Source organism: Manis pentadactyla, chromosome 4 (genome assembly GCF_030020395.1).
Source record: "Manis pentadactyla isolate mManPen7 chromosome 4, mManPen7.hap1, whole genome shotgun sequence".
NCBI lineage: Eukaryota > Metazoa > Chordata > Mammalia > Pholidota > Manidae > Manis > Manis pentadactyla.
Window position 1 is genome coordinate 33,509,106 of NC_080022.1, and position 15,629 is coordinate 33,524,734.

Genomic DNA, 15,629 nt, shown 5'->3' on the forward strand with positions numbered 1-15,629 from the left:
AATGTTTAAACCAAGGTACTTCAAATCAGGTTTTGCCAGGTTTGCTGGGTTATTACCTCTAAATAAGTTATGAAAGGAATTGGTTTTCATAAGTTTGTTGTTTTAGAATGGAGGACTTGTGATCTTTGTATTTGGGTTCATAAGTGAGATGAGTCTGTGATTTCCTTTTCTTGTATGTCTTTAGTTTTGGTGTCAAGGGAAAACTTGCATCATAAAATGAATTGGATAACTTTCCTCTGTCTCCATTCTTCGAAACAGAGTGATAGAATCATGTCTTTGAAGGCTTAGTGTAACTGCCTGGCTTGATGACTCTTTTGGGGGTTGCAGGTGGTAAGGACATAGAAGACACTCTGAGCAAACGGACACTCATCCCCCAGATGCTGACACACTACACAGTGTGGTAATGGGCACAAGAGCAGAAAAACACTATTCTTCTTCAAGAGTTTATGCACACTGCAGCCCTATGTCACAGTTTAGTCCTCAGGGATCTTGATTGCCTATTGCTTACAAAGGACATCACTCTGGTCTGTTACATTTATGGTATTATGCTTGGACCTGGTAAGCAGGAAGTAGCCATAATAGTAATGGTGAAGGTACAAGGTATTAGAACATCAGAGGGTAGAAAATAAATCCAACAAAAATCCAGGGACTTTCCACCTCAATGAGAACAGTTTTTGGCTTGCTGTTGGAATCCAGTGTGTGGGACCTGTCAAGACATCCCTTCTGAGGTGAAGGCTAAGTTGTTGCTTCTGGCCTCTCCTAGTGCCAAGCAAAGAGGCAAAATGCCTACTGTGCCTCCTTAGATTTTGGAGGCAACACAATCCTCATTTGGGTGTGCTACTACAGAGCATTTACTGAGTGGCCTGAGAAGCCTCTGGGTTTGAGTAAAGTCCAGAAGAGAAGGTTTTGCAGTAGGTCCAGGCTCTGTGCAAGCTGCTCTTCCATTTGGATCACTGGATCCAGCAGACCTGATGGTGCTTGAAGTGTCTGTAGCAGATAGAGATACGTTGTTTGCAACCTTTGACAAGGCTGTAGAAGTGAGTCACAGCACAGAAAATTAGGATTTTGGAGCAAAGCCTCCTGTCCTCTGAGGATTGCTACTCTCCCTTTGAGAAACAGTTTTTGACTTGCTATTGGGCTTAGTAGAAACTGAACACATAACCATGTACCCCAAATTATCATGTGACCTGAACTCCCATTGTGAACTTGATGTTGTCTGATTTTCCAAGTCAATAGTTGGCACACACAGTCATCATCAAATGGAAGTGGCATGAATGACACTGGACTCCAGCAGTCCCTGCAGGTCCAAGTAGTTGGCATGAGGAAGTGGCCCCAATGCCCTACTCCTTCTGCATTACCCTGCACGGCCTGCACCTGCGGTCTCATGGGGAGTTCCCTATGATATGTTGATGAGGAAGAGAAAATTCAGGCCTGGATTACATATGGTTTTGCATGACAGGAAGGCACCGCATGAAAGTGGACAGCTGCACTGCCATAGCTCCTTTCTGAGACATCCTGAACTCCAGTGATGGAATGAAATCCTCCCAGGGAACAGAACATAAAGCAGGGCACTTGGTGCTTCATTTTGTTTGGAAAGAAAACTGGCCAGGTGCAAGGCTCTGTATTTGCTAATGGACTGTGGCCAATGGTTTGGCTGGACGGTCAGGGACTTGCAAGGAGTGTGATTGGAAAATGGGTGAGAACAAGGTCTGGGGATGAGCTATGTAGAGAGTTCTCTTTAACTGGCAAAGAATGTGATGTTATTTGAGTCCCACATGAATGCTCATGATCAAGTGGGTAGGATAATCCAGTGTGTGGATACAAGTCAGTCTCTTTCCAGCCGCCACCATCATTGCCCAAAGGGCCCACGAAGAAAGCAGCAGGGACAGAAGTTATGCATGGGCTCAGCAATTTGGACTGTGACTCAGAAAGGCTGCCAAGGATACGAATCAGGCTTGAATTATTTTTTTCCCTCCTTCCTTTCCGGAGCTTTGGCTGTTAACTTTTAAGCATCACATCACCTGTTAAAGCCTAGATTGCCAGTAAGGGGCTGTAGGACATTTGTCACATTGCTAAATTTCCAGGACTCGGTTTCCTCACCTGCAAAATGATGATGATAACACTATTTCATAGGGTTGTTTTTAGTATTAATGGGCTATTGTAAGCAAGGCACTTAGAAGAATACCAGGCACCCAGGAGCAACACCCTGTAAGGTTTTGCTATTATCATCCCTACTGTTACTGTGGTTGTTATTGTTGGGGAGCGTTGTATATTTTCCATGGTCCTTCAACCCACTGCAACAAAGAATTGAAGGGCTGAGGCACAGTAGTGAAGCATTCTAAAAGTTTTATTTAAAGTTACTTAGAGAAAAAGTGTAGGCAAGCTCAGAGAAAGAGGAGAAGGAGCACCCTGAAAAGTTGAAAAGAGGGTTTTAAGTTAAAAGATTCTGCACTTAGAAAGTCCAGGTAACCTCAGAGAGAGGAGCTCCCCAGTAGGTTGGGGGTGCCCCCTTTAAAGGATTCTTCAGGAATGTGACTAAGAGCTGGGGATGTGCAGACTTGTTAAGTGGCTTTGAATATTTAGAATTAACTTAACAACAGGAACTTCCTGCTCTGATTTCTCCCTGCAAAAATGGCATCTTGGTCTGGGAGAACATCAGACAAGACCACTGTCCAGCCCCCAAGGTTGGCTGAGTTACTGTCTGAATGCTAAAGAGTAGGTTAAGCATCTTACTTCTTAACTTCCTGCCTTTTACTGTGTTGTTTGTGGCTGGGCCTGCATGGTAAATTAATTGCCTAGGTTGTAAACTACTTGACTAGGGCCAAAGGAGAAAAAAAACAGCATCTAGGTAAAGTTAAAGAATAAACTGGGCCTGCATGGTTAACACGGTAAAGACATGGGCTATGCTTAGGTATCCTCCTTTATCTGGGGAACTTTCCAACATTGCAGGCCAAGTTGTTCATGGCTTTTTGAGTTTTAACTGGTTAACTCATTAACTCTGGGTCTTTTTAATGGACTTTCCTGGCCTTTTTCTCTTTCCACCCCACTCATACCTATTTTCTGGCCTAATATTATTACCATTATCTTTATATCATCACCATGTCCTGCTATTCCCTTCAGCTGCTGCCAACACAAACCCAGAAAACGTCCTGGGGCACCTGTCTTAGGGAATGACAGCGAGCTCCTGCAGTTCCTTCCAGAGGTGTTCTCAGCCTGGGGCCAAGTAGAGAGTCCCAGCTGTCAGGACTGCCCCTGCCCCAGCTGCCCCCTCTGCACGACCCCACCCTCTTCTCCTTGAGGCCTGTGGGCCTGCTTGGCTCATCGTGAAGCCTCTGGAGTCCAGTCTTCTCCCTCATGGCCACATCCGGGCTGGCTGGCCCCTCCCCACTGGGCGTCATGACCAGCTCTCAGGACAGCAGAGGGACCTCAGCTGGGGTTCATGTGCAGCCTTTAGAGGAGACTTCAACAGTGATGCACGTGCCACTGTGGACACAGCCCCAGCCAGCAAGCACCTGCCAGTGTTCTGGTGCCAGATCTGTCATTGTGTAGCCACATGGCATTGCCAAATCCCTCAACTCTTCCTGGTCACATTTCATTTTCTGGGAAAAGGGGGATAGTGCCATGCTTGGCAGACTTTAAGTAAACCCGTCATTTCGAAAGTTACAGTGACCCGAGTTTCATGCTGTCTATGATCCTGGGTGGCTTCGGACTGCAAGTCACTGCACCTCTGTGAGCCCACTTACCTCATCCATCCAGTAGGGATGTGTGGACTACCTCTTCAGGGCTGAAGGAGGCTTGGTGACATGGGTGAGAAGACTTAGGGCCTTGGTGCAGGGCAAGGATGGTCATCATTTGTTATGGTTCTGAGGAAAAGGTCTGGGGCCTCTGTCGAGCAAGGCAGGGAGACCTGGACCAAGAAGGCCTGACCTGCTGGGCCCGCCTCTCCTGGACGAGGGCCACTCACTGAGGCTCCAGCAGCTCCGGCCAGCAGCAGAGTGGGATGCCTCCAGCACTAGAGTGGCCTGAGAGCTCTGGATTCTCAGGACTCGGGACCAGAGGCCGTCATGTGCTGGTAAGTATTTAATCCTCAGTCTTGGAAGGAGAGGGAAAAGTTCTGATTCGTATTGTTTGCCAATTTCCTTGGTGTAAATCACCCACTGTAGCTGATTTCAAGCTTACAGAATGATGCCATTGAACTCAGGATTTCAAAAGATGCCCAGACGAACACCATTAGAGAGAATTTCCACCAAAGAAATCCAGTAGATGCAAATAACTTCTAGAATGCAGAGAATAGTAAAGAGTTGTAGAATAATTGGGATATGAAGGGTTATGAACACTTGTTTTTTGCCTTTCTTTTTTTTTTTCATTTTATAAGCTGATTTTTTTCTTTCTCCCACACAAATTGTTGAAGTACAATTGACATATCACATTGTGTATGTCACATTGTGTATTTTAAGAAATAAAACATGATTTGATATTTTGTGAAGTGTTTAGCACAAAAATATTAGTTAGCACATCCTTCCCCCTATATAATCACCATTTTGTTGTCCTTACGATTACGACTTTAAAGCTCTCCTCTAAGGGCCACTTGAAAGTGTACAGCACAGTATTCCTAACTATAGTCACCGTGCTCTATATCAGACCCCAGGAATTTATTTGTTTTATCAATGAGAGCTTGTGCTCTTACACTTAAATCTTCTCATTTCCCTGAACACCCAGTGCCTCTGTTTCTTTCTTTTTTTTATTAAGGTATCATTGATATACACTCTTATGAAGGTTTCTCGTGAAAAACATTGTGGTTACTACATTCACCCATATTGTCAAGTCCCCCCCATGCCCCATTGAAGTCCCCGCCCATCAGTACAGTAAGATGCCACAGAGTCACTATTTGTCTTCTCTGTGTTATGCTGTCTGCCGCGTGACCCCTCCTACACCATGTGTACTAATCATAACACCCCTCAATCCCTTTCCAGACCCTCTGTTTCTATCAGTTCAGTGTTTTTAGATTTCCACAAATAGGTGAGATCATAAAGTATTTCTATTTTTCTGACTTATTTTACTTAGTGTAATTCCTTCATGTCCCTTGATCTTTGTTTTTAATGTAATTTATTTTATTGTATTTTCTACAATTTACCTTGCATCATGGTTTTGTTTACCAGCCACCTCACAGCATTACTGAAATTTCAGATTAATTGGCTGTGGGGGTAGCTGAGCAGGAGGGACCTCAGAGCCCAACCTTCCCATTGTGAGTAGATGGGGAGCTGAGGCCTGATAGAAGGAAGGAGGGGAACTCGGTCATGGAGACTTGGGCAGGGTTTTCAGCATCTCCTTCTCATTGAATTCTCCCAGAAACCATACCATTAGTCATCATTAGAAATTATTATTAACATTTTACAGAGAAAGCTGAGGCAGCATAACAGCAAGTTTAAGAGTACAGGCAGTAGAACTTGATAGATCCTGATTCAAATTTTGCCTCTGCACTTAGTAGATACGAGCATTGGGCAGTTTCTCACGCCCCTGGGCCTCAGCTTCCTTGCATGTAACCTGCAGCTGAGACTCACATGCTTTTTGCCAGGACTGATTCAAGACCGGGTGTAGGTCAGTGCTCCACAGTCAAGTCTAAATTATCATCAGAGAGGTTGGGTGATTCGTCCAGGGTATCGGACTAGTAGGAAATGGAGGAGGATTTTCATTTGCCCAAGTTGTTCAGTGAGGAATAGAGGTGGGACTCAAACATGGTTGAATGGACAGGTGAGGGCCCAGGGGTTGGGGAGGTGAGAGGAGAATCAGAATGAGGCCTTCAGTTCCTGGCACTTCTACAAGGTGCCCAGTGCCAGCCCCTCTCCCAGGAGCTGGTCACAGCCCTCAGAAGTCTGGGAAAGGAAATAGTCCTGTCCCCAGCCTCTCCCCACCTCCCCACCTCCCCACGTGGGTGTTGTTTGCTCCCGCTCTGTCCCCAAGGGCGTCCTCCCTGTGGGTTCTGTTGACAACATTCAGGGAATCCCATCGTGGCTTCCCCCTGGGGACAGGGGCGGTGGCGGCAGGAGGCAAAGGGGTGGCCCTTGTCAGCTCTCCCCGGAAAGCCTGCTGAGGAGACAGGACCATAAAGCCGCAGCAGCCTGGCCCACTGCGCGGAGCTTGGGGACAGCGGGCTCCCTTCCTTGTGCCTCAGGACCCGACAGCAGGACCTTCGGGAGCCAAGGCTGCCTGGCCGCGCGCAGAGAGCTTCCCGTGGAGAGAAGGCCGGCTTCCTCGTCCGCCCTCGGAAATGCAGGGCTCCTCCGGGCACGGGGCTGCGCGGAATCCCGGCTCCCTGCACTCAGCTGCCCGGGAGGCTTCCTGCTCAGGCTCCTTCTCTTCAGAGCAAATGGCAGCCTCTCCACGACTTGTTTCTGCGGATCCCTGAGGGGTGAGATGGGAGCTGGGCTTGGGGCTGCGGGCAGGATCCCGGCATCTGTGGGGGCCAGAGGTCAGGGGTGGCCAGGCCCCCAGTCCCCGGGTCCTCTCTGTGCCCACAGCCCAGTATCGCTCTGGCCCCTTCTCCTCACTGCCCCGTGTTCTTCCCCCCCTCCCAGCTCAGTCCCCTCCCATTCGTTCCTTCTTCCCAGACCCCCTTCTTTCTTTCCTTTATTCATTTAACAAATACTTACTGATAGTTTCTCTGTGTGAAGCCATGTCAAGGTGCTAGAAACACAGAAGTGAATAATACACCTTCCTGAGCTCAGGGATCTCCATGTCTCGCTGAGAGACATGTTCCTGAAAGGACAATGATGGGAAAGTTTGAGCAGGGACACGGTTGGCTCTGGCGATTCGGACCCCCGACACCCCCACTCCCCTGCTCTCGAGAGGCCTGGGGCATTGCAAGTCCAGACGCACACTGCTGGGCCGACAGAATCTTAGAAGAAATTTTTTTTTTTAACTAAGTGATATCCCTCATTCCATGGAAATCAAGTTTGACTAAAACAGGCTTTTACAAAAATATATTGAGTTCCATAATGGTAATAATTCCCCAAGTTCCTTCCACTGATTCCTTCTGATTACAACGCATTCCTTGGCTTCTCACATCCACACGATGGGAACAGACAGATGAAAGTATCCTGACAGACGGTTGTGGTGCCGCTTCAGCCATTTGTCCTAGGAGGATTCTGGTCCTTCTTGCCTGGTGGCCATGCCTCAGAGGCCATGATTCTTGGGCCCAAAACTCAAAAGCTTGATTTGGTGTGCATGGGGGTGGGGGAAAGTTTGCATTCTTCGCCCCTCCCACGTAGAGCCTGTCTGCTGAAGCAGGAGAGGATAATGATTAAGAGTTGGCTTGGCTCCAGACTGCCTCCATTCAAATCCCAGGTCCACCAAACAAAACACGTAATTTAGAACCCATCACTTGTTCTCTGTGCCTTTGTATTTTCATCTGTACAGTGGAGTTTATGGTACTTTCTCCTCAATGAGTTGTGATGATGAGATAAAGTTAGTGTAATAATGCCTGGCATATGGAAATTATTCATTATATATTATCTATTGCTATTATTGCAATGGAGATTATCAATTCACCCACATATCCATAGTTTATTCCAGACATGCCAACTCAATTAGTGGGCTTTAACAGGAGAAGGTGAAAGTTCTCCTGAGGCACTATATCTCAAGCTTTGTATAAGAATCCTCTAAGCCTACTAAGATTATAACTTGCCAGTATGCACAGGGGTGTGAGAAACAGAGGCAGCATCTAGTCCAGGGCTGGGAGCCGGAGATGGTGGGACAGGTCAGGGAAGTCTTCCTGGGGAGATGACACCTGTGCCGAGTCCCAAAGTGGATGTACTCCTGAGTGTGTACTGGGTGGTGTGCATGCAGCTGGTGGAGCTCCTCCATGCTGAGGACCTAGGCGAAGCCTGAGGGGCACAGGAGAAGAGACATGCAGGATACTAGGTGGCTTTCATTTTAGCCTTCTGGTGGGTGTGTAGTTTTGTTCCCCTATAGTTTTTACTTGCAATTGCTGGATGACTAATGATGCTGAGCATCTTTTCACTTTATTAGTGGCTATTTATACAGCCTCTTTTGTAAGATGTCTTTTTTTTTTTCACTGTCAGGTGTATTTTTAAATCCTTTGCCCACTCTTCTGTTGGGTAGCTTTTTTTTGTTTGTTAATTTTTAAGGGTTCTTCACTTAACAAATCTTTTAATTTCTTCAGTTCACTACAATTTGGTTTGTCATTTTTTTCTCTATGGTTTAGTGCTTTTTCTGTCTTATCTGAGAAATCTCTCCTACCCCAAGGTGATGTTGATAGGTTTCTGTTTTTGATACTAAACATTTTATTGTTTTATCTTTACCATTTAAATCTAGAATACATCTGGAATTGATTTTTGGGTACCATATGAGGTAGGACCCAAATTTATTTTCTTGCATGAAAATCCACATCATGTGGAATTTATTGAAAGACCATCTTTCCCCATTGCTAGGTATGCTCAACTTTGTCATAAATCAGACAACTGTATATTCATGGTCTGGTCTGGTTTGTATTCTGTTCCTTAGATCTGTTTTTTTATTCTTGTGTCAATTTCACACTCATTTAATCATGGTAGGAAGTCTTAATATCTGGTATGTCCTCCAGGTTTGGTTTTCCTCTTCAGGATTCTTCATAATTTCCATATAAATTTTATGACCAGGTTATAAATATCTGTAGAAAATCTGCTAGAGTTTTGACTGGGATTGTATTGAATCTATAAGTCAATTTTGCCTTTATAATGTTGAATTGTCCAACCCATGCATGAACATGGCATATTCCTCAATACTTGGGTATCTTTAACTTTTCTAAATATTGTTTTCCTACACATACTTCATTAGATTTTGTATTACATATTTGATTTTTAAATGCTCTTATTAATTATTCTGTGGTCGCCACTATAGAGAAATACATCACATTTTTTGTACTTGCTTATGAATTTCAGTTCATCTTTGGGTTCTTTAGATTTTGTACCCACCAATATGTGGTCGGCCGATAATGACAGTTTTATCTCTTCCTTTCCAAGCCTTTGGCCTTAAATCTCTTTCTCTTGACTTGTTTCACTGGCTATGACCCACCAGTGCAATGGTTAAAAAAGTGGTAATAGTAAACGTTTTTGTTTCACTTCCAGTGTCAGTGAGAAAATTATCGATATTTCACCATTCACTATTACATTTGCTGTAGGTTGCTTCTTCTCTTATTGCAGATTATATTTATCACATTAAGAAGTTTCCCTTGTATTCCTAGTTTGCTAAGAAGCTTATTTGTAATCAAATGTTTGTTGACTTTTCTGTATCTACTGAGTTAATTATATAATTTTTCTCCCTCACTCCTATTAATGAGATGAATTACAAGGTTGCTAAAGCAACCTTGATTTCTTGTAGTAAACCTGCTTTGATTCTGATGTATTATCCTTTTTATATATTGTTGAACCCTATTTGCTAATACATTGTTTAGTAGCTTGGCAAGAACGTTCATGAGGAAGATTGTTTTATAAGTTTTTCCTCTTGTAACGTCTTTGTTTTTTTTTGGTATTGAATGTATGCTTGTCTCATAAATTGAGTTCAGTTAGGAAATTTTCACTTTTTCTATGCTTTGGAAGAGTTTACTATTATTGCTATTATTCCTCTCATACATGTTGGAAGAATTCACTAGTAAAGCTATCTGAGACTCGAGTTTTCTTTCTTGAAAATTTTAAATTATATATTCAATTTTGGGGGAAGACAGTGGCTCTTCTGACTTTTATTTCTTCTTGTGTTAGTTTTGTTTAATTTGTGATTTTTAGGACACTTTTCCATTTGATTTGTCAAATTTATTGTTATAAAGTAGTTTATAAATTTTAAAATTATCTTTTAAATGACTGTAGGATCTGTATTAATGTTGCCCTTTTAATTTCTGAAGTTGAGAATTTGTATTTTATTTCTTTTTATCAGTCTTGCTAAGGACTTATATATATTATTTCAAAGAATGAATTTTTGGCTCTGTTGAGTTTATCTATTCTTAATTTGTTTACATTCCATTATTTTCTGCTTTTATCTTTATGATGTCTTTTTCCTTCAAGTTCTTTTTGGGTTTGATTTGTAGATCTTTTTAAATCTTCCGAGGGTGGACATTAGCTGATTAATTTCTAGCCTTTCTTAGATTATTATATATGTATTTAAGGCTATAAAAATTTTCCCCTAATTTCTGATGGTCTCATTTTCATGATCATGTAGTTCACCATTTACAATTAAAAACTTTTTGAAACCTTTAAAGGATAAGTTCAGATTTACAGAATGCTGGACTAATACTGCAAAGAAATCCTTTCTGTTACATACCTAGATACATTAATTTTTAACAATTTGTCACATCATTGTTATTATAATTTTCAGAACTATTTGAAAGTAATTTGCATATACCATGTTCCTTATCCTTAATACTTCAGAATACTCCCTAAGTATATTGTCTTATATAGTAGTTACCAATTCAGGAAACTTAATATTGATACATTTAAGTAATCTAATCTTATTTACTTCTTCTAGAATTACATACTGCATTGATTATGCTTTTTTCAGTCTCCTTGCACCTATTATAAATTCTAAGCCTTTCTTTGTCAGTCATGATATGAACACATTTTTAAGATTAGAAGCTAGGTATTTTATGGAATTCCTCATTTTTGTTTCTTTGATGTTTCCTTGTGATTCAGGTTTTGCATTTTGGATAGAAATAATATATAGGTGATATATTGTTAGGATTTCACATGTGGCGACTCACTGAGTCTGTCTGCTTCTTATGGGTGATGTTAATTGTAGTCACTCCATTCAGATGTCCAGTTTCTCACTGATAGTTACTAATTTTTTCTTTTGTGATTAATTAACTAATACTCTATGGGTAGATATCTTATAACTGTGTAACATTCTGCTCCTTATCAAACTCACTCACCATAGATTTAGCATCCTTATCAGCCAAGATCCTATCAGGAGAGAGAACACACCACCAATGTGACAGAGAAAATTTAATATGAAGAATTGCTATCTACTAAAAGATAGGGAACCACTAGAAGGATAATAGAGCACACTAAGAGATCCAGAAGTTACACGTGGGGAAAAAATAGTGGATAGGGCCTTGTGGCTGAAGGAGAGTGCACATTAAGGGACTAAGGATTCAGGAGATGCCTCTCTCACTCCCCATGCTGGTAACACACCCTCAAAAAACAGACTGAGTTCAGACCTTTTCCAAAGAGAGTGTGACTACTGGAGAAATATACCGTTGGCCACTGGTGGGCAGAGGCCAGAGCTTGCACAGAAGTGGCCGCTGGTGAGAGTGCGGCCTGAGTGTGTGACTGCAGTTGGTCCACTGAGATCAGGCAGGGTGAGTGTTACTGGCCCTTCCAGCCAGCAGCCCGCTGGCTCTCACCCTGAGCAACTGAGGAAGGGTTGAAGCCCCAGCCTAAGTGTCCTCCCGAGGATATCAGAACTCAGTGCCTGTCTAGAGCCCATTACAGACGAAGCATCGCATTGTCAGCTGGGAAGGGAGAATGTTTACAGGGTGGAGACACTTATAGCTATGGAGACAAATGGTCTCTGAGGTGGAGGGTTATGTAGTAGTTTATGCCCAGTCTTAACTCCACCTCTAAAGGTTTCTGCGGCTTGAGCTGATGTGGTGCACGTTGATTGTCACACAAAAGTGACAAGTTTGTCTGCTGAGGGGTGGGAAGTTAGACTGGAGAGATTGCACATGAGCAGTTACTGTTAATTATTGCTTGAAAGCATTGTGTTATACACTTCATATACATTGCATCTACTCTTCATAAAAACTCTGAAACATCACTATTATTAGCCACATTTTACATATGAGGACTGAGGCTCAGAGTGGTTAAGCAACTTGTTCAAGACGGCAGGTGAGTAGTAAGGCCAGAGTTAAGATCCTAGCCTGACAACCTCCAGCATACTGGGTAGAAAACCATACTTTAGATGACATTTGAAGGAGAGTGATTCTCTTGCAGGCCCCACCATGCAGCTGCCTCCAGGGCAAAACCAAAGCTGGGTTTCTGAGTTTATCCTGCTGGGCTTCTCCAGTGACCCCGTGTCCAACAGGATGCTCTTCCTGGCCTTCCTTCTCCTCTACCTGAGCTCCGTCCTGGGCAATGGGCTCATCGTCACCCTGATCTGGCTGGACGTGCATCTCCACACTCCCATGTACTTCTTCCTCTGTGTCCTCTCCCTGCTGGATATGGGCTACGTCACCACCACCATGCCCCAGATGTTGGTGCATCTTCTCGCTCACTCTCAGACCATCTCCTTTGCTGGCTGTTGGCTGCAGATGTATGTGTTTGGTGCCCTGGGCCTTTCTGAGTGCATTGTTTTTGTAGTCATGGCTTATGACCGATATGTGGCCATCTGCTACCCACTGCGCTACACTGTGATCCTCAGCTGGGGTCTGTGCACACAGCTGGCAGCTGGGACCTGTGCCTGTGGTTTCCTCTTCTCTCTAATCCATACTTACCTCACCATGAGGCTACCATACTGTGGGCCCAATATGATCGACCACTATTTCTGCGAGGGCCCCTCAGTGCGAAGCTTGGCTTGCATGGACACCCACCTCATTGAGATGGTGGACTTCATCATCAGTGTGTTCATTGTTATTACCCCGCTCTCCCTCATTCTGGCCTCCTATATGCGTATTGCCCAGGCGGTTCTCAAGATCAAGTCCACACGTGGTCGCTGCAAGGCTTTCTCTACCTGTGCTTCCCACCTGACCATGGTCACATTTTTCTATGCTCCAGTCACCTACATCTACATGAGGCCCAACTCCAGCTATTCTCCTGAATGAGACAAGCAGATCTCACTCCTTTACAATGTCTTCACTGCCCTGCTCAACCCTGTGGTGTACAGTCTGAGGAACAAGGATATCAAGTGGGCTTTTCTCAAAGTGATAGGGCGAGATAGGGGGCTCTGGTGAATTGGGAGACAGGCGTGACCAGGGGTAGAATGTGCAATGCGGAGGAAAGGGTGTGCCTTAAGGTCAACATAGTACAGGGTCAGTGCAACCAATGTGGTTCATGAATGGAGCATGGCTGCCTCCATCAACCTGCTACACTGTGGAGCAGTGACAGATAACTCTGTACTGTGAGGGCTCATGGCAGCTTAAATTCATTTTTTGCTCATGTTCTGCGTCAGTTGTAGGTGGACCATGGCCTTTGGCCATTGGTTTTTGGATCAAACCTGACGGAGGAGGCCTTTTCTGGAACATCCATTCTTACAATACAGAGAACGGCACAATGGCTGAAATGCATCATGGCTCTGAAAGGTTCTGCTCAGAAGTGTCAACATCTCTCCTCACATCCTACTGCTCAAAACAAGTCATATGGCAAGTGTGCTGGCAAAAGGGCAGGAAGCATTTTCTTCCCACAGAAAACTAATGCAGTCCTGTGACAATGCTTATGGATTAATTCTCTCTCTACAAAGAGTCAGCAAACAAAAGGTGATAATACAATCCCCCATAATGGCACTAGACCCAACAGGATACATGTAACCAACATGAGACATGGTAACTGTAAGTAACATGATACGTGGACACAGTAGAGGCCACAGTGATGTAGGCAATCAAAGTACTTCATGTAAACAGTGAATATCTGTAGCTACCATTAAAAATTAAGCCAGTGGAATATGTACCCCTGCCTTGGTGCATGGAGGCTACATGGTTCATGGGGCTGACATGGTATACTGCGCATTGTGTCCTGGAAGGACACAGAACCTGACATCACGTGATCTGGATTCAGTTCAACCTTGCTAACTTGTTTTGTGACTTTGGGCAATTTCCTTCCCTTCTGTGGACCTTACTTTGCTCATCTCTGAAATGAGCACCTCAAGTTTCATGGTCTCCAAGACCTCTATGTGTCTAAAATCCTATGCTCCAGGAAGTAGAATGAAGGGGACTCAAATGCAGTAAACTTGAGAATCCTCTGTGTACTGTAAGATGAATAAGGAAACTATTGAAAATGAAAGTTGCATTTTTATTTTTATTTTATTTTATTTTATTTTATTTTATTTTATTTTTTAATAATTATTTTTTATTGAAGGGTAGTTGACACACAGTATTACATTACATGAGTTTCAAGTGTACAACACAGTGGTAGAACATTTATATACATAATTCTAGGTTCCAGCTATCACCCTACCAGGCTGTTACAATATCTTGACTATATTCCTTATGCTATACATTACATCCCGGTTACTAATTTATTTTACCATTGGAAGTCTGTCCTTTTTTTTTTTTATTTTTTTATTTTTTATTTTTTATTTTTTTATTTTTTGTGAGGGCATCTCTCATATTTATTGATCAAGTGGTTGTTAACGACAATAAAATTCTGTATAGGGGAGTCAATGCTCAATGCACAATCATTATTCCACCCCAAGCCTAATTTTTGTCAGTCTCCAATCTTCTGAGGCATAACAAACAAGTTTTTACATGTAGAACAAATTCTTACATAATGAATAAGTTACATAGTGAACAGTACGAGGGCAGTCATCACAGAAACTTTCGGTTTTGCTCATGCATTATGAACTATAAACAGTCAGTTCAAATATGAATACTCATTTGGTTTTTATACTTGATTTATATGTGGATACCACGTTTCTCTCTTTATTATTATTATTTTTAATAAAATGCTGAAGTGATAGGTAGATACAAGATAAAGGTAGAAAACATAGTTTAGTGTTGTAAGAGAGCACATGTAGATGATCAGGTGTGTGCCTGTAGACTATGTGTTAATCCAAGCTAGACCAGGGCAATAAAACATCCACGTATGCAGAAGATTTCTCTCAGAACGGGGGGGTGAGGTTCTAAGCCTCACCTCTGTTGATCCCCAATTTCTCACCTGATGGCCCCCCTGCGACTGTGCCTGTCTTAGGTTGTTCCTCCCTTGAGGAATCTTACCCGTCTCTGGCTAACCAGTCATCTTCCGGGGCCATACAGGGAAATGTGAAGTTGGTAAGTGAGAGAGAAGCCTTATTGTTTGAAAAAGTTAGCTTTTTACTTCTTTGCATATTTATGCCCTGTGGCTTCTATGCCCAGCATTTGTCTTGAGGTATCTTTACCACTTGGAAGAATTATGATACTCGGTAAATTTGATATGAGGCACGAATTCTATTTAAGGGTTGTAATTAGGAAGGAAGAAGAAAAGCTATAGAAGTAGCAGGCGGAAGAAAACATGGGAAGATTGATTTCTTTGATATATCTTCTTGTAGAGTAACTTCAGCATGTATAGGTTTTAAGCTACTACTTAAATTGCACACACACATTAACATAATAGGAGTATAGTTACATAACCAAAGCATATCTGTAATTACCAGCCATCTGCAGTGAAACCAAGAAAACCAGTTAGGCACCTTAGGCATTTGTGAAAACTTATCTATGATATGGTGGATATTGTCCAAATGAACTTGAACAGTCTGAGAGAAATCAGACAAAGTAAAACAACCCATTCCTGGGGACTGTTCACATGCCATATGTTCTTTTAACAATAAATAGTTTGTAGTTGTAAGACTTTGGAGCGCTACAATTTGCACTTCTCCAAATTCTTGGTTGAGTTCCAACAGTATAGATCCAGTCCAATTTTGTTGTTTTACTGTATGCACAGGCCAGCTTAGATATC

The 15,629-nt window shown here is 42.9% G+C and overlaps 1 protein-coding gene across 1 annotated transcript; it reads left to right on the forward strand.

Annotated features, from left to right (window-relative positions):
- The first annotated feature begins 11,986 nt into the window (after positions 1–11,986).
- LOC118916352 (olfactory receptor 2A12-like) lies at positions 11,987–12,805 on the forward strand. The gene has a single exon (XM_036893322.2). The coding sequence runs from the start codon at positions 11,987–11,989 to the stop codon at positions 12,803–12,805; it is 819 nt and encodes a 272-aa protein (XP_036749217.2).
- Positions 12,806–15,629: the final 2,824 nt, after the last annotated feature.